The sequence below is a fragment of the Neolamprologus brichardi genome, chromosome 7 (genome assembly GCF_056152115.1).
Source record: "Neolamprologus brichardi isolate AB-2024 chromosome 7, ASM5615211v1, whole genome shotgun sequence".
Classification (NCBI taxonomy): Eukaryota; Metazoa; Chordata; class Actinopteri; order Cichliformes; family Cichlidae; genus Neolamprologus; species Neolamprologus brichardi.
This window is the reverse complement of record NC_142110.1, coordinates 47,932,027-47,958,418: the sequence shown is the minus strand read 5'-3', so window position 1 is coordinate 47,958,418 and position 26,392 is coordinate 47,932,027. Positions and strand designations below refer to the sequence as shown.

Below are 26,392 nucleotides of genomic sequence, written 5' to 3'. Positions count from 1 at the left end.
AGTGGGATGGTAATGTTCTGAAGAAAAGTCCATTTCTATTTAGACCTAAATACCCAATAAACATGTCATTTAAAGAATTTAAAATAATATATTGACTTATATTTAAAAGGAAGATGATCATGACTTGATGACTGAGCTCTAGTGAAGTCATGAAGCCATGAGCAGATAGATAGATAGATAGATAGATAGATAGATGTAGATATATACATACACAGTACTTGGAGGCATGCACATGGAATTGCACACCCACAGGCATGATATGATAATTACACAAACAATATAGTGTATTCAATGCTAATGAGAGATAATCCAGGCCTCAGCTGAGCCACACAGTGCAGTCAGTGACAAACAGCTATGTGTTTATTGAATTTAGCTCTTAACAAAAAGGTTCCTTAGAGATCTGTTAGTTCAACAATATAATAAATCTTGTTTTATAGTGCCTTTTTTGCTTTGCATTTGTCTTTGGATAGTGTTAAACAATATCTATAGTTAGTTAAATAAAAAAATAATACAACATTTTTGAAAAAAGTATTTCTTTTCATGGTGTTTTGGGGTTTTGTGCATTTTTGTCACACTTAAATGGTTCAGATCATCAAATGAATTTTAGTGTAAGACAAATATAACCCAATTAAATTCAAAATAACTTGTTTAAATTGTGACTTAATTTGTTATGCCACCACTTACCTGGCCCTGTGGGACAATGTAGTTACCCCATCTTTTTAAATTGTGAATTAACTTGGGTTAACATAGTTTTCTTTTAAATCTGAGTTCAGTTTCATTAGCCACACCAAGAACTGATTACTGCTAGATCAGCTGAATGAAGAAGTTAAATAGAACCTGGCCAATGTTCAAAGGTCTGAAGGCTGCAGAACACTGTGAGCAGTGGTGAACCTTCCCCAAAGCTCCAAGAATGCATCACATAGATGACAAAACCTTCAACACCATGAAAACTAAAAGAAAGATTGTATGTGTATCATCATTAGGATGTGGATTTGTGTTGGTGTGTGCAGTGTTGGGGTAATTCATTATGCTACTCTTTACATTAATTTCTTGTTACTCCAATAAATGATCTGAAAACACTGTCATATACTCTAATTACCAGTTAACCATATAAACCTTAGGCTACAGTCCCAGACAACAACACAAATCTCTATGCTAATGTGGACACACATATGATCTTTCTTTTAGTTTTTAGCCTAAGTATGAACACAAACCTGACAACACAATGCAAAGAGTCTTCAAAGCCATTGCTACAGCAGTTCTAGAGATGAACTTTTCTTTAGCATTCTGTCTGTGCAGATGCTTGGAAAGAGCAGAAGTTGTGTTAGCAGTATATTGCATTTGTTTCCTGGATACAGTTTCCACTTTATCATTGCGCTCTTGTCCTTTTGTGCAATAAAACTAAAAGTTATGTCCATAGTTCTGTTCTTGAAAAAGCTGTATTGCTTTACCACTTCACCATTATCCTCCTGCACACACACAAACTAAAATCAGGTGACTGCAGCAGGACGTGCGTAGGGAGAAAAATGATTGTCTGTTTGACACTTTCTTTCTGTCCGGTGTGCAGGTAACTGAAGAACCTTTGTAGTGCAAGTGATTGCATAATTGTAACTGCACTGTAAATATTGAAATTAGTACAGTAACAAGTTGCAATACTGCATTGCGGAAAAATGAAATGTGATTACAGTAACGCATTATTTTGTAACACATTACACCTAACACTGGGTGCATGAGACTGTAGTCTCAGGTTTATATTTTTAACTGGTAATTATGTGACAATGAATTTCAGGTCAATAATACTTTTTCACAGCACTGTACAAATGAGGACAGAATTATTAACCCCCATGTGTCCTGAGCAATTCCAGTTCGTTCTTATTTCAGCAAATCTCTGAAAGTCCTCCAGATTTTCCTCCTCCAGGACCTTCTGGCATGGACCTCGGTCTTCAGTTCACTCCACAGATGTTCAGTAGAAATAAAGCCAGTCAGTCTTGAGGTAGTTCTTCACCAGCAGTAACCTTTGTTTTGTTATGCTGCTAACTGTTTGAGGGTTTCTTTCAAAAAAATTATATATCTTTCTTTCTTCGTGATTTCTTCCACTCTGATGAAATTCACAGTTCGAGATACCACTGAAGCATCTACACAGGATAATTCTCCCACCACTGAGTTTCCCGGTGGGTAAGGTACAACTCTTTGGTTGTGTAATTCTTTGGGTTGTATGTCTCTCCCTTTTTTCTCCAAACACAAGCAGCATACTATGTGGCCAACAAGCTCTAGTTTTGTCTCATCTGACCAAAGCACACATTTCCAGTATGTGTAATCTTTCTCAAGGTTGTCCTTACCATACATCAGTTTGATTTGAAGGAGTATCTTCTGCTTTTCTTGGTCTCCAACTTTGCAGTCCTTTCATGTGCAGGGTTCTAGTGGTGTTTTTCTTTAACAAACTTCAATTCCCAGCTTGGCCAGCCATTCACTGTCTTGACAGTTGTCCTGGGGTCTTTAGACACACCTCTCACTACTTTTCTTTCCAGAGCCTTTGAAATCTTGTGCTTCTTACTTCTGCCTGGCTTGTTCTGTGCTGTGTGGCTCTCTTTTAATTTTTTTGTGATACTTCTTACTCCAGTTCTTGACAGAGTGACAAAGTGTGTAAATTGTAAGATAACAATGAGTTCTAACTTGATTTTACAAGTATTGAGCATTACAAAGTTAAAGCACACATGCTATGTTGAAAACCCCTTTTATGTGAATAGTTACTTTCACTTAACTTCTATGGTTTTTGCCGTGGGGGGAAAATGTATGAACAATCTGTTCAATTTAAGTCACTCACTACAATTCAGTCCTATTTTTAACCAAACCTTGGTTACCTGTTTTCAAATCACAAGTCAGCTTCTCTTTTAAGCTGGAAGCCTGACTGGTGATGGCTCAAAAATTGCAATTGGTTTTCTGAAAGAGGTGGTCAGTTCACAATCCAACAGCTGCTGCTGTGATCGAACGCAGTGGGAGGTAGCATGGGTTTAGACATCAGCTATAAAGCTTTAGTGGTACTACACTGTTAGGAGTTCTCGTTAGCACAAGATTGTTCAGAGGCGCTTTTAAAGAAATGCAGAGACAAAATTGTTGTTATTGTTTTAAGTTCTGTAATAGTTTTCCTACAGCACAGATTAACTGTAATTGGTGTTTTCCTTGCTATATTCTGTATGCAGCGCAGTAGCGATATGCATTTAGAATGAACTCTAATAGTCACTAAACATACTCACCAAGTTATGATTAATTTAGAGATGGTTTCACATAATAGAGCCATTAAGAGAGTACCATTACATTAAGCACATTTAATCATCACAGAAGTTTCTTCAAACCCTTTTTAAAAACTTACCGGGATAATAGGTAATTATGTATAAACTGGTGATATTATTAGTAGATATGTTTGTCTTTTAACATTTCATTTTGTGAAATGCCATTGAAGAGCATAAAGTGGCCTCTGCAGTGGCGAGCATGTGAGGAAGTGAGGTGAAAACCAGGTCATCCAGAGGAACAGGTGTTGAGTCAACAGAATTGGATCCCACAGTGCAGATTGAGCGAGGAAGTACAGCAACAGTCTGATGTGCTGAATGTGGAACTGTACTTACAGCTTTTTCTGTACTTGCTTTCTCATTTACTTGTTTTCAGTTATTTCACAATTTAAATGATCGATAGAAAGTCCAGAACTTAACGATGTCTTCGTTAACGCACTAACGTATTACTTTGTTATACCTAGTGTGATCACCATAAGTGTGTGGAAGCTCTGTGTAATCAACACTGACATTTTCTGAAAAAAAAGAATAAAAAAACCCTTATGCTTTTTTAATTGTGCTCATTTCAATTGATCTTTATGTGAATTCCAGCTATTCCATTAGTGTTCATAATGAGACATTAGGGTGGCGGTGGTATTAAACTGGAAGGAGAACCCTGCTACTGTAGCCCATCCTAGATTTGCCTAGATAGTGCTCCGCACTCAGGGTTATTATACATGGTAATTGGTATTTTACAAGGTTATCACATCAGCAGCAGCTAGTGAAAGACACAATTTTAAAGCCTGGTTGTTCTGAACATTTTCTATTGACAGTCGACAGTTGTGTGACGCTGAAATGAAAACATACCAAATGTGCCATTGTCACAGCTGACAGGAATGTTTTGTGGCAGAATTTGAATGTCTAGAAGGTATGGCAATATACTTGAATACCTCTGAGTGTCAGACTGTTAAATATTTCTCCCCTTTTTCTGTTTCCCACTCTGTTTGCCTCTCTGTTAGACACACTCTCACCTCTCCTTTTCTGTCCTCGCTTTCATTTTCTGCAGAGAAATTTGAAGCCAGTGATTCCATCCGTTTCTCATGTGAATTATTTAATTTTCATCTGCCTATTGTGTTGTCATCCGTACTATAGGCAGCCTAAGCAGTGAGATGTGGTGTGCAATCAGCCATAGAGTTACACTTTATGCCACGTATGTAATGACAGGCAGCAAAGTGCCTTTAGGGTGCCAGCTTTCATCAAAGTAAATGTTGATGACATGTAGTTGTTGCAGAGCTGACGAACTGTCAAGGAGCTGTCAGGTTTGCACAATCACTGACACTGCACAGCTATGATCACCTTTATAATGATGAATGCTAACCTTTTGGGAACATGTAGTTGTTTTGTAGGCAAGCAGAAAAATGTGTGAATGTATGGGCATGCATATGTTAATCAGCGCCTTTATAATTAGATACAAGATCTATTTTAAACTCACGTCTGTCAGACTTCTTCAGGTAGGGACTCATACAACCTAGTTGTGCTTCTATTAGTACTTGTGATATTGAAGAAGGAATATGAGTCATACTGTAAGGTGTAAGCAGTGTAGCTGTCTGAATTTAAAGGACACTGCATCTTCAATTTAAAGCAAAATTTCTGATAGCAAAGTCAGTATCTCCAAAATTGCTGCTCTTCCCTGAGCTGGAAATAAAAGCACTGAAAACTGATTTGAAGATGTATTTAGGTAATACGTTTTGGAGATGGTCCATTGACACTGAATTAGATTTTGACTTTGTGGGCTCATAGATTTTTAGAGATATTGTATTTAAATGAGTTCGAGCTTTGAATGAGGAAAATATGCCCAAACCACCACTATGTTAAAATCTTTTTTTTGTGTGTGTCATTCATGGTCAGCAAGCAGTTCCTAGATTTTGCTGCTGATGTCTGGAAGACATCATTACACATCTTTGCACTGCTGTTCAGCATACTCTGCCAGCGTACATGGTGAAATGTTTCAATGTGCATTTCATTTTTGGATAATAGCAAAGGGGATTTGTACAATAAATATGGTTGCCAGATTAAATTGATTTCACCCATTTTAGGTCTTTTCACAATTCATCCATTTTTATTTTTTATTTCTGTCATTTATCCAATTCGGGAACATGGAGGGGTTGGAGCTTACACCACTGACTACTGCTCTCTGTGGTAAATAATTGAAACTAACCTTCATCCACTGTTTTGGCAATTTCTGAGCCATCTACATGTGTTTTCCTCCAATAACCACTAGAGACATAAATGAGCCCACTGCAAATTTTGCATAAAAAGACAGTTACAGGTTTGAAGATGACAGAGGAGTTTGAGTGCATTCTAACTATGCCATTTCCAGCTGCTAGCAACAAATATTTCTGGCACAACTTCACCTACTTCCAAGGTGCATGGAGAAGACAAAGAAATGAAGACGTGATGACTCCAGCAACACTTCAAGTTAGGGCTGCTCAATTAATCGAATTTTAATCACGATTACGATCTGGGCTTTCAACGATCATTAAAAATGACTGAGCCGATTATTAGCCCCTCCCTTGTGCTTTACTCTCGCGCTGCTCCATGTGGCAAATCGAGCGCACCTCTCTGCATTTCGAACATGTGTCACAACAATTAAGAGCAGCGGTCTCCAACCTTTTTTGCGCCACGGACCAGTTTATGCCCGACAATATTTTCATGGACCGGCCTTTAAGGTGTCGCGGATAAATACAACAAAATAAAACTAGTACCGGTACCGAAAAAAAGAAAATTTATTCATAACACACCTGAAAAGACCAAGGAAAACCGAGTAAACGATAAAAACGATAACAAAATAACGCTGAAAACCGATAAAAACCCTGAAAACTATACATTTCACACCTGAGCCTCAACTCTCGCGGCCCTGTACCAAACAACTCTCGGACCGGTACCGGTCCGAGGCCCGGGGGTTGGGGACCGCTGATTAAGAGGACCCGAGAGAAGCTCGGAAAGCTAAGCAGAAGTTATTTGGAGAGGAGAGTGACTGCCGTTGGTTGAAAAGAGAGGTAAAAAAAACTTCAGTGGTGTGGAAACATTATGGGTTTGCGGAGTCAGACGTGGATCAAGTAGACATAGTGTGTAAACTTTGCTACAGTGTCGTAGCTGCACCACAGAGCATCACTGCAAAGTTCACTAAACATAGATGTTTACATTTTTCATTTATTTTTTATATTGCAAACATTTGCACTGTTATCAGTATTTGCACACTATTTTATATTATTTTTTGACAATCTTTAAAGTCATTATTCAATACATTGTTATTGTTAAATAAATATCGTCAAATAATCGAGATCTCAATTTCAGTGAAAATAATCGGGATTATCATTTTTGCCATAATCGAGCAGCCCTACTTCAAGTAATAGGGAACAACTTTATTAAGTGACCAACGCATTTTGGCTTTTGGCCTTCAATGAGGTCATTGCAAAATGTGGAACAGTTTGTGTTTAAATAAAAAACAGGAAGAGAAAAAATCCAGGTGGACCAATCACACCTTCACAAATAAACGAGCTGACCAACTGACATTTAACAAGGTGTTTTTGCTAATTGGCTAATTGGTTAAGCCACAGCCCAAATAGGTTCTGTGCTGAACCACTACAGATTAAAAGGGGAGGGGAAAAAAACAAAAAACAAAAAATCCCTGTATGTCTTAATGCAGAGCTTCCCAAAGTGTGGGGCCCGTCCCCTAGGGGGGGCACAGAGCCATTGCAGGGGGGGAGCGCGGTATGAAAAGGGACGAAAACAAAAGAAAAACGCTTGGACACTGCTAGCAAAGGGCACCTACACAAACGCAAAGCAGGAGATGAAGCATCGCTGAATATGTTTCCAAACCAACTTCATTCTAAGCCAAAGACAAGAAAATATGGTGAAGCAAATCTTCCCTTTGGTTTCACCTGGACAAGTGCCGAGGTAGGTCTCCCTGCAGGATTTTTCTTGTAAAACAAAGGGGGGCCCAGCGAAAAAAGTTTGGGAACCGCTGTCTTAATGTAACATTTCAAGTGTATTTCCATCTTTAATTTGCTGAGTTGTCAGTATTTTACTGTAACAGAAAAGCAGTGTATTGTGTGTCTCAACCCTCCGTCGCCAACCCCAAACCAAAACCCAGACAGATTCTTACTAGTTACAAATTATTGTATCTTTTCTTTGTTAATATTATCATTATTATTATTATTATTATTACTATTATTATTACTATTTTGAGTATTTTGTGTAGGAAGAATGAAGAGCTAGAGCCCCAGGCCTTACTGTTCTTACTCTGTGTTGGTGGAAAACCTCAATGTCATCAAAAGTATAACTCTGAGAGACTATCCTAAGTGGAAATCACTCTTGCTCAAGGCAAAATTTAAAAGAATGTGGAAACTACAGTAAGTCCAAAATTGAACTCAGCACTTCTAGTCTAGGCTTGCAAATTGAGGAGGAAAAGATGAAAGATCCTTGAGGAGAAGCAGATTAAATTAGGCAAAGAGAGAAACACAGTAAGACGCACAGTGAGCACTTACGATCACCAGGTTTTGTAATAAGAGTTCTGCTGACAATGAGTGCTGAATAGATTTCATTTATACATTAAGTACCTGCAGAGAGGATTTAGAAAAGAATAAGAAGACTTTATCAAGGATTTTAAGCTAAGCTTTCAGTAGTTCTCCTCCAACTGTTAGGCAAACTTATGAAAAGTTAAAAGAGGCCAATTCAGTATTTTCACTTTTGTTGCATAGTGTTTCATGGCCAGTTTTATCCATGCAGAATCCGACATATGTGAATAACAGAATTTCTATAATGTATTTTATAGCATCTTCTACTGAAACTTTATGAACAGATAGCCAATAAAAAAGTCATAAGCATTTTAAAAGAGGTTTTCACACTCTAAGGGTCCAGTAATCAAGATGTGCCATAATTACTTTGTGATTCATGGAGACATTTCTTTCCTAGTCTATGAAATTGTCAATACTGGAATTTCTTTGGGCTGTCCTTGGACACAGTTTGGCAGTATTGCTTACGTGTACACACTTAACCAGTGTGTACATGTGCACACACTCATGCACGTGTACACATTAATAATGTGCCTCCTAATGAATTACAAGTAGACCTTGAGGCCATACACCTATGTCCCACTAACGTCTGGCTTCATGCCCAATGACAAGCCTCATAAAACAAAAGACAAGGACAGACACACACACACACACACACACACACACCATTCTTTTGTCTTAAAATAGTCTTTCCTCATCTGCATAATGATCATACAGAGATACACAACAACCTCACAGCATCTACTGTTTTGGAGACTTCCCATCTATTCTGCATGTGACTGCAAACTGTGTCTTTTACTTTTCCACACAGGAACACTTTTAACCTGTATCAAACTCATTTTCACTGTTGTGTAAAATCAGAGTCATATAAAACTACCTGAAACAAACAAAATGTGTAAGAAAGGTAAGATTGACTGGAGCTTGGCAGGAGACAGTAGCATCGCAGGAGGTATGTTACTGGTGGCCCAGCAGACAAAACTTTACCATCTCTCGGTGTGAGAGGTCAAGCACTCTCCTTTCATCCTACAGATTAAACATTAATAGACGAATAGCCAGCAGTTGTAGGATTTAAGAATGTCACACCCTACAAAATTTTATCATAAGCTGTAGTCAGCAAAATTATGCAGCATTTCCCAGGTCTTTTGCAAGAGTGTGGACGTTTCAAGTGCACTTTCACAGAGAGAAGTTGCATTTAAGATGTGCATTATGACTTAAAGCAGTTTTTATTGTTGAATTTATGTATAAACTGTCAAATAATTAATCATCATCATAACCAAAAATATTATTATTTGTGCTTGTGAAATGTAATGATTGCCTTGTGCAGTCCCCCTTCCCCCGACAGTTAGTAAAAAGGATAAAATAGGCAAAATAGTCATTAATTGTGGTCTACACTACTATATTTTTAAGTAACTATAACTGTGCATATGACAGCATGATTTCTACCATGATGAACTGTGTCATTTTCTTATGGAGTGTCTGTGTTCTGCGCATTCTCCCCCTGCACCTAAAGGCCTGTCTCAGTGCTGAGCACAGCTCATGTAACCCTCCCCTGCTGCCCGTGTCCTCTGACCCAGAGTCAGCAGGTTAATAACCAGCTGTATCCAAAGCCATTTGTCATTTGCTACCTGCTACTGATAGAAGATGTCAGTAGATGTCTGTGCCCTTGTCACCCAGCCACATGACAAATACTGTATCAAGCTTTGCAACCGGAGGCTCCCTTAGGCTTCTCAGTACTGCTCTACTGAGCAGCCACTCCCACTTGATAGCATTAGATTCTTGTGCCATGATCCATATCAAGATAAACCAGTGATCTCCCTGCTCTTTTTCATCTCCTTTTTCCATTGCTCCATAAAACTCAACTGAGTGTGTCATTTTTTTTTCCGTTCGTACATTTCCTGCACACTTTTCCTTATAAACTTTTCCAGCTTTCCTTTCATTCTTTCCTTTGTTAGATAGTTCAAGTAAGTACTAGCCTGAAGCTGGTGGTTTATATAATGTAGGATGATTAACGCAGATAAGAAGAAGGGCAGTGACAGCGTTTCTGCGACTGTTCCTGATATATATGTTTAAAATTGAGCTTAATGAACCCATTATCTACCCATTGAATGTTTTGGCAGACTTTTGAGTCTGTTGTTTTTGGGTGACAGGAAAATAAAAGGAAAATGGGGAAAAATAGTGTAAACAAATGGACATGAGCGTGGATAATCCTTTTCCATCTGTGACTAATTTTATCTGTAATTGAAGCGATGTATTGGTTGTAATGGCTGAAATATTTGTGATGACTTCCACTTAGTCTTTTTGAATTTCTACAAATCTCTAACTAATACCATGGCTTAATAAGTTGTCATAATAAGGATTGCAAAGCAGCTAAGCAGAGAAATGGCTTGACAGCAACTCTCACCAAATCAGCTGCGCAGCTGTAACAGAACCTAAGAAATCTATAATCTTCAGAAGTTAGATTTCTAGTTGGAAGTGACTGTTTATGCGTGCAGAGACAAGGCCATGCACAAAATATATGCACACATAATCCCATATGATGTTATGATAAATGGATGTGTTTTCCTTACAGAGTAACATTAGCAAAACGTGTCCTGTACACACAGACAGTCCATGTGCATTGTCTTATTCATAAAAAACAAAAAATAAGCAAAAAACCTTTTTTTCTCTCTCTCTTTGTTCTTTTCAGAGATGTCTGGTACTGGGGAAGAAATTTCTCAGGTACATTGGAAGCAGCAGTGGTTGGAAAATGGGACACTGTACTTCCATGTGTCCATGACTGAGTCTGAGCTTTTAGCTCAGACCACACAACCTACTGCCCGGGAACCGGCCCACGTGCTGCATGAACACATGCATCTGCTACACATCTCAGTTATGGTAAGTTCTAAACACTAAAAGTGAAATATCTGTGGTTGTAGCTTTGAATGCATGTCCAGCATGGCAACTGTCTGTATGCAGAAATAGAAATATATCTTTTCCTTTGTGGTCCTCCAAAGTTTTGTCCACCTTTTGAATTGTTGACTGTTTGTGGTGTGCAGACCTTTATTTTTATTTTTATTTTGTTTTTTTTTTTTGTTTCTTTATTAAATTCAGTAAATGGTCCTTATGTATAAAGTGTAACATTTAAATAGGTAAACTTACCTTGCCTTGCTTTAGAGTGTCTGAATTCCAGCATATCGCAGGGTACTTATCTTGCAGTGTCATCACTATCACCTTTACTTTAAATTGTTCATTTATTTCATTCTTTTAATATTGTGCTTTTATTACTGTGACATAACAAAAGGTCATTTAAATAAAATGTCAATTTTGAAATCACATGGTGCGCTCTAAGGTCTACACACAGATAGCCAGATAGGTGTTCATATTTTAAAAAGGTTTTTACAAAATCTTTCCATTTTGTAGAGACTGCATTGCATTTTATTCTTTGTCAGACCAAAGTATGAGCAAAACTTTAATCCTAAATACCACTAATTTACTAACCAACCTACTACTAGTCATGCAGTGTCTCCTCCTCTTTATTCCTCTTTATTATTGAAGATCATTCAGTTCAATAAAGAATAATCATCACTGATCAGTGACAGATATGCATTTCATTTCTACCAAGCTTTATCTAGATACTTCTAACTAAAGGTTTATACTGTATAAATCCATATATTTTTTTATGTTAGTAGTGTTAGTTTCTACCTACACCAAAATGCACATTACAAGTCACCTCCACTAATTTTGATTTCTACACCATTCTTTTCTGCTGTACCAAAATATGTTTTTCCTTAAGTTAAGAACAAACTCTTCACCACGTTCTGTGCTTTATGCGAGCATACTCTCTCTTCACTTAGCTTTTAAAAAGTGGGTAAAAAATAAAACAAATAAGGATAATGCAGTTATTTTAATAATAAAAAATGTATTAAAAGTTACAGAAGGCAGTACTTTTGAGTGTTTTTATCACTTCCAGCTTACGGCTTCTTACTGCTTATTTTTTTATTTTTTTTATTTTTTTGTCCACTCTAGACTCTGTTCTCTTCACTTTACTAATTCACATTCTCCACACATTTCCAATTTTTCAGGCTTCAGGTCTCATACTTCGCATCTCTTCTGTATTGGCTTTTTTCTGCTTTGCCTCTCCTTGCACACCCCACCACTCTCCCTCCTTTCTCCCCTCTCTGCTCTGTGCACCACATTCTCGCTGTGTGCACACCTCTGTGTTACTCTCATGGCTCTCTTCAGCTTCATCTCCTTCTCACTCTCCCTCAGAACACTTTTAGGGACACTTTAACTGAAAGGGTGTGCAGAAGGCTATCAAAACAGCATTACGTCCATTGAAAGTAAACTGAAAGTGAACATTACCGTGTGTTTTTCATTGCATAACTGACACCACAAGCAGTTATTTGTGTAATGACCTTCATTTTAATTTTGCCATTTTTGTCAAATTAGAAATCATTTCCATCATGAAACTGTAACTTCTGTGTAGCAGGAAGGCAATGTCGCAAGCTAATCTAACACTGACAACTCAGTCACCATCTATCTACCTTTTTTGCTATTGTACGAGGGAAAAAAAATCCCTCCGTCTGTCCATTTTGTTTACCACTTATCAGTGTCCTGGCATGAGGTGGCATTATTTCCCAACTAACTTTGGATTAGATGTCTTAGCCAAATTGCTAGTGTAAACTAAAACCACATAATTGTGGTGTTCATAATGGAATGGCAGAGGAGGATTGTTAGGTACTTCGACAGTTTAAAGGCCCATATAAATTAACTCCCATTGAGAATATAAATTACCAATCCAACTTTACAACCTTCTTCTGTGCACATTTATATTTAGGTATGTAGGTTTTTGCACACTGGCACCTTTTTATGTATTTTTGCCTCTATCAGCCCCCAAAGTTAATTTTAAATCAAACATTCAAAATTTTCAAAAGTTCAGACTTTCAGCTTTATTTCCAAGGATCTGACAATATTTCATTAACTGTTTATGAACTGGAGACATTTTTATACATTTGCCAGGCCCATTTGATATTCATATTGATCTGATATAATTTTAAATATCAGTATTGTTTTTAATACTTGAAAATCCTTTGCAGTTAATGACTAGCTGAAGTAGAGAACCTCTGAGCATCACCAAATACTGTGTTTCCTCCTTTGAGATGCTTTGCTCGACCTTTACTGACAGCACTTTTAGAGGGTCTTGCAGGATCTCCTAGCCTTCAGCTGTAATTGAAAAAACATGTCCTACAAGGTTGCATTCAAGTGACTGATTTGGCTGTTAGAGAATATCCCATTTCTCTGCCATGAAAAATCTTTGCAATGATTTGGCATTAGGCTTAATCTCAGCAGAGTATATAGCCTTATACACTTCAGAATTCATCCTCCTACTTCTATCAGCAGTCATCAATAAACACGAATGACCCGTTCCATTAGCAGCTGTATATGAACATGCTGTAACATGCTGCCACCATACTGAACAGATGATGTGCTATGCTTCAGATGTGTACATTTTTCTTTTCCATATTTTCTTTTACCACATTTTAATATTGATTTCATCTCCTCCAATTTAATCTTTAAAAAATAAGGGGCTGTGCATAAAAACTGGTATAATTGGTATAACAGTTAATAAAATGCTTTTTTTGTTTTGTTTAGTTTTTTTACATCCTTCCCACCCATTTTCGATATATAACTGAATCAGAACAGATGAAGCAATACTGAAATGTATTTTGCTTTATTTTATATAGCATTTTTCTTTTCTTTGCTAAATGAACTTCTGTATATTTTTTAGATTATCAAAATAAAAATTAACAAACAAAAAAAGAAAAAGTGAAAATCTGCACTTCAATGACATGTTGATTGTCTGCTGAAAACTCCACTGTGGTGGCATACAGAGTCATTAAAAATGTAATCCATTTTTAAAAAGTCATTGTCCAATGATTTTTTTTAACCTAACTGTAAAGCTGTTTTGTTGTTAAAAAAATTAATATAAAATGTGGTTTATAACTGAGATGACAATGGCAGTGACAATGATAACTGCCTAATTGATTAAGAACAATCAATGGACTGGCTGTGCATGTTTATATATCAACAGTTGCTTGGACTTCATTCTATATTTAGCTGGAGGTCATCGTAATCAGCTCTAGTGCTAAGCAGGTAGTGACAGTCTCATATCTTGGGATCCCAATAATTTAAAAAAGTGAATGGATGCACAGTAAGGCGGTAAGACTAGGACACAACGGCTGTATCCCAATTCAGGGTCTGCAGCCTTAAAGTACGCAGCCTTTCCGGCCGCGCACTCAAAGACCGCTAAGGCCGGAAGTGCGAGGCTTGTGAAATGGGACGGTCTAGCCTCCGTCGCGCTGCTCAGGTTGCCTAGCAACCATGATACTAACAGCTGTAAACGTTTCATACAGCTTTGTTTGACAGAAATGAAGGAGAAAATCCTTTGTTCATTTGTTTGTTTGTTTCTACATGAGCTCTGTAAGATTAAGGTCAGCTATTGGACGGCGTATATTTTAAAGTAAAGGCTTTAAAACCAAGTTAGTACAAACGTCACTAATGTCACATAACTTTGCCGACATGTGGCCAACAGTAATGTTTTAATGTTCTTCATTATTAAACATTTGCACGTAAATAAGTGACATAATATTCAGTACTTACTTAAAGTTTACTCTTCGGGCGCCCCTCACCCGCCGTTTTTTTTTCGGCAAAATTATCCACACCCACCCCCGCGCTATGCATTCTGGGATATGATGGGCCACGAAGTCTACACCGCCACATCCTTAAAATTCAGGGAAATGAAGGACACATTTGAAGGCCGCATTTCGAGCAGCCTTCGAATTGGGACAGCCTTCGCCGCGTTGCTGTGACGTAATCGGCCTTAAAATGAGGCCTTTAAGGCTGCAGACCCAGAATTGGGATACAGCCAAGGTATGCCAGTTTGGCCTTATGACCCTAAGGTGTCTCCTCCTTTGAGTGAACATCATTATGTCTGATGCTGTCAGTTCTGGGCCAGACTGAAGTGTGAGTACTCTATTCTTCTGGCATTGAGCTGTCAGTTCCTCACTCACTCAAGCAATCGTTTTCCAACTCACTTTGCTTTTCACTGTCCCTCTCCAACAAAGTCTCTCTCCATCATATGACAGGAGCAGACAGAAACAGATATTCATTTCAACACAGGCTGAAATGTAGTGATTAAGTTATCTCATGTTTTTAGTAATAATCATGCTGACTATAAACAATTTTTATTCCAGGTTGAGTGTGGTATGTATCTTGGCAGGTTATTGCCAAGGCTTCCATCTAGAGTAGTAATTCATCGATAGACTGATACTACTTCCAGTTACCTATCCCAGCTACCATAAGGCAAGAGGAAGGGTGGCCCATGACCGTGAAAGCAAGCTCTTCACACACATGACTGACTGACAGACTGACTGATTTAAATAAGGGCAAAAATGATTGATAGAATTTAAATTATTTGGGAAAAATTATTCTGGGCCCTGTAGAAATAAAAAAGGAAGAAAATGTCATTCCTTAAATTATTAACCGGTAGCACTATACGGTTTGCTTGTAGAAATCAGTGGCTCCCTTGTTATGATCAGGCTCTAAGAAGTAGTGAACCAAGCCTTAAATAAAAACACCATCCTACAGCTGAGGCAGATTAGAAAAGGAAAGAATATGATGCCCAATGCATGATGCAACAGAGTTTTTGTGCTGTGAAAAATAATTTCAGGTGAGATATAATTGCATTTCTCAGCAATCAGCACTGAAAATGATATAAGGCAGCAGAAATTTGAATACGTTGTTCAGAAGAAATAGCAGTCAGTCATACGGTGTGTAGCACTGTAGAGCTTTTTTTTCCAAAGAAATGACATGTTTAAGTTCACTGGGAGGACAGGTAGTATTTTACCAAAATGAGATGCAATAAAAGCTGGCAGCTGAAAGCCTTTCATATGCCATATTACATAACATAATCATCAATTATATGGGATCTGGGTGTCTACAGCAGAACACAAAATTGAAAATTGTGTTTTTTTTCTTGATATTAGGATAAAAAAACAGTTCATGAACTAAAATTTGACTAAAAACCAAAATGGCCAGGAAACATTTAATTTTTAAACTCAGTCTGGCTCATTTCTTATAATTGAGCCTGAGGTCATTTAATATTCTTGAGCTCACACAGTATGAATGAAGAACTGCTCTTCTTATCGCTGGCCTGATAGATATGCATGGAGATACAGTGCACCCTACATGGGTGAGATGTCTTCTTTATAATTAAACAGTCAGTGGTGATATATGACCATCAGTGTGGTAGGTCATGGAGGCATTTTAGGCAGTTGTGTCTACTCTAGAATCAGGGGCTACGGAAATTAATTTTCACCGTGCATATGCAGGCACAATTTTTGCCGGGAGTGAGGACATTTTCAATTATCACATTAAAGTTCAAACGAGCTACATTTTAATTGCTCCGAGGTTTAATTGTTTCAGTCACCTTTTAGTTTCTATAATTTTACACATGCATGTTATTGCGCCATGAATACAAATTCAGCTGTAATTAAAGTTACTGGTAGGAAATAGCTGATAGAAACAGGTAGAAACTGATACAAGGTTGCAAGTGGACATATATGGATTTATTTAAGAAGCTAATTGGGTCTTTAATAAAGCTTATTTAAATCACCACAGCTTACAGTGTATTACTTTACCTATAGCCACACATCATATAAGAGTGGTTTATATATAGTTTCAGGCTCAACTTGCTCAATTTCAACATGTGGACTGCAAAAAAGCAATGAGAATCAGTTTAATTAAAGTTACAAAACTAATTACGCATTATACATTATTTACGGATTTCTTCTTTATCCTCTTTAGTACTTATTCTCTTTTTTCTTTTCTTTTTTATGTTGTATCCGAACCACTATACCAAGCCATGGTCATAATTCCGTCTCTGTAGGTGTAGATAAAGTGAAATAGAAAGCACGATGAAAAGTTTAGTTAGTCAGAGACTGTGTGTCCTTATTGATAATGAATATTCTCTGCTAGATAATCCTTACTGGGAAATGCAGTGCTAATGTTTATGTGTGTTGCTCTTAAAAGAGAAAAGCAAGAGGTGCCAGTACATGTCATTGGGTTAAAGATGTGATCCATATGGCAAATGTTGCAGGTGCCCAGGTTTGAGTCTACTCCATGCTGTTTTGCCCCTTTTCTTTCTTCATATTTTCCTGTTTCCTCTACTGTCCTGCCCAGATAAAAGGCTAATGTGCTCAGCAAAATTAAATATAATAAATTATCAGGATTCTTAAAAAAATATACATTTTGTTTAAATTGTTTTGAATGTATCCATACTGCCACAATTAGTTTCAGTTTGTGTCCAGGATGTCTGTGAAGGTTGTCAGTCATCCAAGTCATTGTAGTCTAAGGAGCTTGGAAAGAAAAACGTCTAGACTTCTTTAAGTTTCCTTGAAGACGTTTCGTTTCACCTCTCATCCGAGAAGCTTCTTCAGTTCTAAGAGCAAGTGGTGGAGATTTGAACCTTATGGGAGTGTCCCCAAGAGGGTCATGGACCCCCTATTGATCCTCTACCTAATCACACAGGTGTGGGTCACAATCAGCCAAGGTTTCGGGTAAACCCATTGTGAAACCTAGCCCCACCCTATCATGTGATTTACTCAGGTCAAATGGCCCAGGATGTGAGTGGGCATTAAGGCATCTGGGAAGGGATCTCAAAACTGGATTATAGATGGCAGAGAGACGGTGTCATAAGCCACCCTCTCTGTTCAAAGATGGTCGTTCACAGTGGACAAAAATAGTTTCTTTCACCATCTGTCTTCTCTGTCCAAAATGTGAACACTGGCATTGGCATCCTGTGTTTATGAAGTGGCTGTTTGGTCACTCCAATGTAGAGGTCTGAGCATTCCTCGCTACACTGCACAGCATACACTGCGTTGTTAAGTTTGTGTTTAGGAGTTTTGTCTTTGGGATGGACCAGCTTTTGTCTGAGTGTCTGGCTGGGTCTGAAGGTGTATGTTGTGTCTAGTAATTAATAAATACTGTAATTCACATATTACCATTTGAAAGGAATTGAATTGTATGTATGCAAATGAATTTTATGTATGTATTCTACTGTATGTAAACATTATTTAAATCTTCCTGTGAATTTAATAGTAAGTAGTACTACAGTATTATATACTAAGCTTGCAGTGGTTCTCAATGAAGTCCCCAAATTGTTTTGACGCTGGTTTCCACCATAGCCATATGACATAATATTAATAAACTAAAGAAAAATGGTCTCAAATTGTTTAATGATTAAAACTTTTGCTTGGCAAGCAAAAGATTTTGAGAGAAGATTGGGAATTAAATGTGGATCCATCCAGTAAATGCTTATCCACATCAGCCTTGTCAAGTGTGCACCCTGGACTAGTCCCCATGTATTCACAGGGGCTCCTATGTGCCCATGGCTTGATGGAAACTTGCGGTTAACCAATAGACCCACACTCAAGATTTGATATGCTTTGGATCCAAAATACATTTCACCACAGCACAGTAACTTGCACCATCAAGCTTAAATTTGGTGCCCCTAGCACAAACTTGTCCACAACTGAAAGATTACAGATTTCTGCTCTTAAATTCAAGAGGCTGTTGTGCATTACAGGAGCGCTTTAGGGTCTAACCAATTGTGAAGTCATTTAAGTTGTCTAAAGACAAGCCATGTGGCACTGTGCCTTTTTCAGACAATTACCAAGTCTTACCCTCTACTACCAGTGAAAGATTTGCTAATAATACAAGTAGTGAGCAGAGCAGATTTGGCGTTCAACCAATGTGAAGTTGTAGCCTGACAGACATTTAGCTGTCAGAATTATCTTTGGCTACTTGGCAGAGGTCTGCCAGCACAAGAACACATTGCTGTCCCCAACTTCATATGATACTCACCTAAATCCTCAGTGTACACTGCCTTGGGGAGTTGCCCTTAGTTTCGTTTGTTTTTGTAATAGACAATCATCAATATTCAATATAACAACACACCACATGATAGTTTGCTACTGCTCTAAGTGGCACACATGAAAAGAAAAAAAAACACGTTAGTGTTCTCCTTTCTCCAACATGCAGTCTCATTGGGGTGACCCAGTCATCCACTGGGACACTAAATTTGTCTAGTTGCACATTTAGATTGTTCCTATTCCGAGCATAGTTCCCAACACCTGCTGGAAGTCATGGGGTCTTTTTGCCCTTTCTCTTCAAATAGTTTTACCTTGCATGTCCCTATAAGGGTTAGAACGGAGGTTCGAAAGTCTGTATAAGTACAAAGTAGGGAGCAAACAACAAATCATAAATAAAATATATCCACACAACTAAAACAATCAACAGAGACGGATGCGCCACTTGAACACAATTGCATTTAAACTTTAAATATTCTGGGGAGGAAGTCAAAGGCTGTGTTTAGGATGGTTCTATCACCACTTTTTGATGACAGTGTTGTTGGCAAACTCTATTTTGACTTATTTTTCTAAACTTTATGGCTGTAATTATGCTGTCCCCTTGACGGGATTAATCAGACACAGCTTCTTTCCTGGGGATAAGTTTAATGGATCTCGACTTTAATTTCTGCTCTTAAATGTGATGAAGGAGGTTTTCCCAGGTGTTAAACGATTGTTATGGTGCCAGGCTAACTAAGAATTACACAACATTATATTCAATTGTGCAATCATTCAAATGTACAAGGTCTATAGTGGTGCAGGCCTACCATGTTGCATTGATCAGCCTCATAAAATGTGACTGCCATTAACAAGATGGTGTTTTAACCCTCATCCTACTGACATATTTAACCAACATGGACCACTGCCAAAGAATATTACTAACAAAACTATTTTTCGTCTCTTGCTATTTAATTATGTCTTCTAAAGAACATTTTGTTATTATGATTATTATTTGTGCAAATTTAATTAATCTTGAAAGTTATACTTCTGTATCATATAATTTGCAGCTCTTTTCCAAAATACAATCAACATTATTACTTTAACGTTATTTGCCGTCCTTTGATTCTAGTATTAGTTTTCAGTAATATTAAGTAAACATTATTTATGTTGGATTTATATGATGAAACCAATCTAAATCATTTTGACCACAATATAAAATAATTGAAATAAACAGATGATAAACACAATGCCAAATGCCAGCCAATTCAGACATGTAATCTCTCCAGCGTGTCCTTGGTCTGCATTGAAGCCTCGTCCCAGTAGGTCTTGTCAGAAACACCTAGGAGGTGTCCAGAAGGCATCCTTGCTTGTATCCTGAATCATATTGTTTTGGATACTACCCAAACCTCATGGCCATAAGACAGGGTAGGAATATAGATTGATCTATATCTCAACAGCTTCAATCTTAGACTCAGCTCTCTTTTTATCTCAACAAACTGGTATAGCATCTGCACCAATGTTTTTCAATCTCCTACTTGTGAACAAAGCCCAGAGAAACTCCTCCACTTGGGGCAGCAACTCATCCCTAACCCAAAGTGGGCACTCCACCCTTTTCCTGGCTAAGAACCATGGGCTCAGACTTAAGGTGCTAATACTCTTCCTAGCTGCTTCACACCCAACTGCAGACCACCCCAAAGCCGAAGGTCACTGTCTAATGAAGCCAAGAGAACCTCATCAAGTGCAAGAATGAGATACTAGATCCTGAGTCTATCAAATCTCATCCTCTATCAAAAGGCTGTGCCAAACAATTCTGTCCATAAATATTATCAACAGAATCAATCAAAAGAGACTGCACTGGTGGATACTGAGTCTGACTTACTGCTAACAATGTAAAACCACGTTCTCACTGTAGTTGTATAGGGACCAGAAAAGAAAAAAACCACTACAGGCAGTTATAGAACAGACATTTTCCTCATGCTATGGTCAAGCATGCTGGCATGTGACAGGAGCAAATAGCTGCTACCTTCACCTCTTTCTTTCGGGAGGAAAAGAGTACATTTTCCAACAAAGCTTTGAACAGTTCCATCAGCAGGTGGAGTTTTCCTCATTCCCTGGAGGGTCATTACTGCTGAGATTGGGGCTTGCAATACAGCAACATCAGCTCTCCTTTTCATGTGTAGGATGACCTGAGAATGCCCCAACGGTCACAGGTAGATCCAGTGATGTCTCCAACTTTCTGATAACTTCCAGTTTGGGAATTTTCCCAACCAGGTGATGAATGCAGCAGTGAAATGTTTCTTCTTGAGTGTGCCCCCACTCAAGAAGAAACATTTCTGTTCTGTACGATGCTTTAATTCAGGACCAGCAGCAAACATGAACTGAAAATATCATTCCAGTTATTAAAACTGCAGGGCATGAAGAGAGCAAAGTGAACCAGAGCCAAATTCACACACTTGGCCAAATAAAGATGATTCTGATTCTGCACACACTGAATGGGTTGCTTTTAACTGTGGTCCTCTGGCACCCGAAAACATTTGTATTTTCAAAAAGAAAAAAATTTGACATTATTAGGAACAAAATAATAAAGTCACAAAAGTTTGAAATGAAATTGGAAAAAAGTGAGGTACGATGAAAAAAATTATATATACACCTCTGGGGTGTATAATTGATTTTTTAATTTTAATTTAATAATAATCTATTTTTTTCCTTTAAATCAATGAATGACCTGCTCAACCTGCTTTGAGGGACTTGTCAGTAGCCACAGAAACAATTAAAGGGCAATTTTAAGTAATTCATCTGCAACGTTTCCTGCTCCAATCTGATTAGACAAAATTCATTCCAGTGTTTAAGTTAATACAGACAAACCAGATAAAGATAAACCAGTCTTTCTCCCAATTGCATTAAAAACAAACCTTAAAAAACAAACTTCTCTTTCCAGCTGTAGTAAGACAGATTACAAGCTACAGCCTAATTATCACGATCAGCCATCCTCTGACCTGGGCAACTGATATCTTAGTGATCAACTAATACTGACCCCATTACAGGTCCACTCATAACTTGTGTGTTGGGTGGATTTATGCACATTTAAAGCTTCTATTTATTTATTTAACCCTTTCACACATAGTGGTCACTACAGTGGAAATCTATTCAAAGGCTATTTTCTTGTATGTGTGTCAGTGTTGATGGTATACTTGCGCATAAACCACTACATTGGACACTGATGTGTCACTCCATACCCTTCCACCCACTTTTCAGCCAGTGTAAGTGCACAAAAAAACTTCTTGAAAAAAAACAAACCAATTCTCTAACCCCTTAGAAGTTCAAAAATGTTATTTTCATGCCTAAGGAAAAAATCCTGATTGAGGTTGTCATAATTCATGCATGAAAAGGTTAACTAACTAACTGTGTACTCACACCAGGCAATCCATACTGGGCACATGGACATTTGACCATCAACGGTCTGTTGTGATCGCTGCTTGCTGTGATCAGGGCAATTTGATAAGTGAATTATGCTCTGGCCCTCTTGAGGAGGTGGGCACATCTACGCCCAAGCTTGAAATTACTAATGCTTCCTCAACAGCTGCCTCCAAAGAAATCCCTGTGTTATATAATTAACAAACTGTACACATGAGAGAACAATGAGCTATCATTCCCCAATTAAGCCACAAAACGCATAAAATCATGAACTTCATTTTTTCAAAGAGCATTTGTTTTTGTGAGAGGTAGAGTGAGTGCTGTTTTTTCCTAAGTTACACCAGAAACACATTTTTGACTCATCTGGATGAAGCACCAATGAACTCATGCCATGTGCCCCCCCTCCATAATTCACAGGAATTGTTTCTCCTCTTAGAACAATGATCACATTTTAGGGAAATTTGTACATAATGAACACCTAATGGGTTTTCACCCAAATTGTGCTCGAGGGCAAGTTCAAGGTTAGGTTTTTCTAATTTTAAGGGCATTTTCACAACATGACCTTCATACACACTCCTTAAAATTTCAACCAATTCTCACTACTGAAGTACAACAAACCATTTAGCAAAGCCATTAACATAAGAGTCGCACTGCTAATAAATTTTGCATGTACAAAATGATAAAGGCAGAACTTCATGAAATACCAAATGATGCGATAGCTTGAAGTAACTCTTCATATTATTCATATCCTGTTAGATAGTGATGGCCATGACCTTATTGAGCTTGATTATGAAGGGAGTGATCGTATTGGTTGGATTATTACATTAGGAAGGCATGACTGGCCATACTTGGGGCCTGCCTGTCATCATTATGCTAACGTCAGTAATGTGGTCAGTGCTGTGGTAAAAATAATATGATATATTTTTATACATATTTTCATGGTTTTTATGGAAGTACTACAATGTAGTCATAATACTACTGAACTCAAACACTTTAATTTGGTAGTGAACAAGGTTATTTTATCCTGGAGATGAATATTTGCAAGCTTTCTTGACTTCTCAGTGGATTTTAATTCTCATAAGTTTATGCAAAACAGATAACCAATGACAAGAAAACACGTCATTTTCATTCTGTATTTCACACGTTACAAAAACTACTAACTTGTCATGGATTCTGAGCCATATGAACTACTACATCGCTGAACCTCTGGTTTACTGCAACTTTACTTGTACATATGCAGTACTATGCTGGCATTTCTTGCACTCTGAGCATGAAAATGAGGATGGTAGTACACTTGGGCCAACTGTAAAAAGTCTCATTTCCTTTAATTAGTCCGAAAGGAGGGCAGGGACCTTATTATTCACTATAATCTTCTACAGCAAGTGACACCACACATGAAAAGGTCAAGGTGTTCTTTATATGTTCTGCTTGATCCTGGCTCTGTCTCTTACTTGTATCCATAGGGGAGCGAATGGTACAAGCAGTATTTCGTGAAAGCTTCCTGGCATGATTCCCGCATGCTCTCATTCATAGCTGCTCTGTTCCTGGAATTCAGCAGGATACTAAACACATGATCAGGTGTTCTGGTGCCGCTTCAAGGACTGTGCCACTGTCATCATGGCTTAGGTCCAGACTTTGGTTGTGACATGAGCGTAGAAGGACAATATTTATTTTGTTTTCTGTTATTCTTCTCTTGTTCTGTTGTTCTGAATTAAGTGAATGGACCTCCACAGAATTATGTGTGTATATGTAAAAATCTTTGTTATGATTATACATTCTTTATTTACATATGCTTTGGCAACAACCCAGTGTACAGTGATTCATAGCCATCTGTATTTTAGAAGCTGAGAATGTCATAGTTTCCTACCCACATGTAAAGACTCCATATGGCAGCTCTTCAGCTGCAGTTATAACAGCTTACAACACCAGTAGGAATGAAGAGTGCAATAGCTTCTCTATATTTACACTGCCTACAGGCAATAAATGTTAACACCTTTACCACTTCAAAGGCCCCTGGTAAATGTAAAGTATTCAAGCCTAAAGTAGAAGTTCAATAACAAACAACTTGCAGCTTTAAAAGAACTTACAGTTGTTAATTTTTTATGTTATATTTTAAACATAAGCCAGGTACAAGTCTACTGTATGACATGCACTTAAGCATTATATTAATTGTAAGGGCAGGTCCTTTTTGCAACAAGAAGTGATTAATACAAATAAATACAATTCAGTAATTAAATAATTCAAGCAAGCAAGTGGTTACAATTATGCTACAGTATACTGTTTATCAGGAAATGCTGGGTTTGGAGTGGTAAGACTCACATCCAGACATAGAAACACAACCTTCTTTGTTTAGGTTGTATTTAGATTAAATTCACTTCTTAAAATCTGATTATTATTTTAGTACTAAGGTGTAAATTTTTCTGTAGAAGTTTGGCATGTGCCGTCATTTGCATTTTAGAGCTGTCCACTGTATTGGACATGATATCCGGTAGCAATCGTGTTCAATAATTCATAAGTTGTTTACACTGAAATTATCAGTGTTATTCCCCCCACAACCCCTATATTCTGCTGCACTGTTGGGTGCAGCAGTCATTATGGAAAAAAAGACTACTTTGTTTGTATTTTTCACATTCCTACTCATCTGGATAGAAAAAGACAAAAGTAACTATTTCTCTGACACGGCAGTATCAGTTCAAATTTAGTAGAATTTTTCAAATCACCAGTATCTGTCTTAAGTAATATTTAACCATTTAGCATTTTTACATTTATATTTTCATTTTCTTACTAATTTTTTTCTTTCTCATCTTCTTTCCATCTCATCTCCTTCCACCTCACCTGAAGCCTCACTCCTAAACTGAAGTTAGGGCTCTTACAATTACAAGAGCCAGCTAAACAATAACATAACATTATAAGCTAACGTTATGTCAGCTAATTTTAGACTTTAGTATCCTAAGCTTTTTTATTTACTTTCCCTATGATCAACAGTTTGATTACACTCTCACATTGCATGAGAGTATTAATATTAGTTTTATTATTTGCTAAGTGCAAATCTGCCCACATTAGGTCCCCTTCTAAAAAGTTTCAGTAACAGTGGCGAATAGCAGTAAACAGGAGCTAACAGCGGCTAATTAACTCACCTTAGTATCACTGTCATCAATCCCACATGAGCTATATTGGCTCAGGTAAATCCCTGAGTGACCGTGGTCCACGCGATCCAGTGATTACAGTTCCAGTGACTGAGGTTTGTTACTTATCCTGACACAAAATTCTGATATGCATCCAAAGATTTGAAGGGCTTCGGATCTCGTCCAGTATAATTCAAGGGGTTGTTGATAACATAATGATATAAATTGTTTGGCCTGAAGTCAGGGAGAGTGCCAGGGTTGCACTTCACAGCATCAGTAAACACACTCAGAGGAAGTAAGTAAACATCCATTTTAGTCCTCCCCTTGTCCAATTTCTCCATATAACAAGTAAAATGTTTACCATGAAAGTGTTTTTCCCCCTTTAAGAGAGAATATACACTGTTAACTCATAGTTGCCATAGTTTATTTCTTCTGCATAATGTTTAGTAGGCTTTTCACTTACCTGACGTGTCAGGATTGTTACATGTCCAAAATGGCCAACAGAGATAAGCAGTCACGTGTCTGCAAAATCCCCTCCTTTGGATTAGTCTTGCTTAAAAATAAATAAATAAATAAATACAAATGTACACATACCTCCACAAGATGTTGTGAAGGGGTTTTCTTAACAAAAGAAAGAATGCTGTGACCAACCACTTTATAGTGTTGCTGATTTGGGCAGCGCTTTACTTCTTTTGAAGAATGCACCACATTGTGGCTTTTTACTATGTCTCTGACAGGTTTATTTTGTTGTTTTTTGCCTAATGATCACCTCCTTCACTCTTTGTACCTTAGACTGAGGTACAACATTTAACATTTTGACTCCAGATCTTTTATTCTTTTTTTTCATGACAAAGTAAAGGAACAGACCTCAACCGGCCAATTGTCCAATTAGTGTGGAGCCTGTGAAAATGGGGGACTAGATATGAAAATGTAAAAACAGATTTAAAAATCCCCTGAAGTGGTGTACAGAGAGGAAAAAAATAAAGAAAATATGTAACATATTACGAAAAAATATAGACCTCGTTATGCACAACACTTAGCTGTCCCCTCTTTCACACACACAAACACACACAGAGAAAAGGTAAGTAGGGCTTTAAAACACAAACTGTTGTAGAGTACTTGTT

General features: G+C 37.7%; 1 protein-coding gene across 1 annotated transcript in view; it reads left to right on the top strand.

The window, feature by feature from the left end:
• Window positions 1-26,392, top strand: part of astn2 (astrotactin 2) — a 278,673-nt gene that overhangs the window by 40,734 nt on the left and 211,547 nt on the right. Inside the window, exon 2 of the mRNA XM_006788981.2 lies at window positions 10,530-10,717. Coding sequence (XP_006789044.1) covers window positions 10,530-10,717 — 188 coding nt within the window. The remainder of the gene's footprint in view (window positions 1-10,529; window positions 10,718-26,392) is intronic.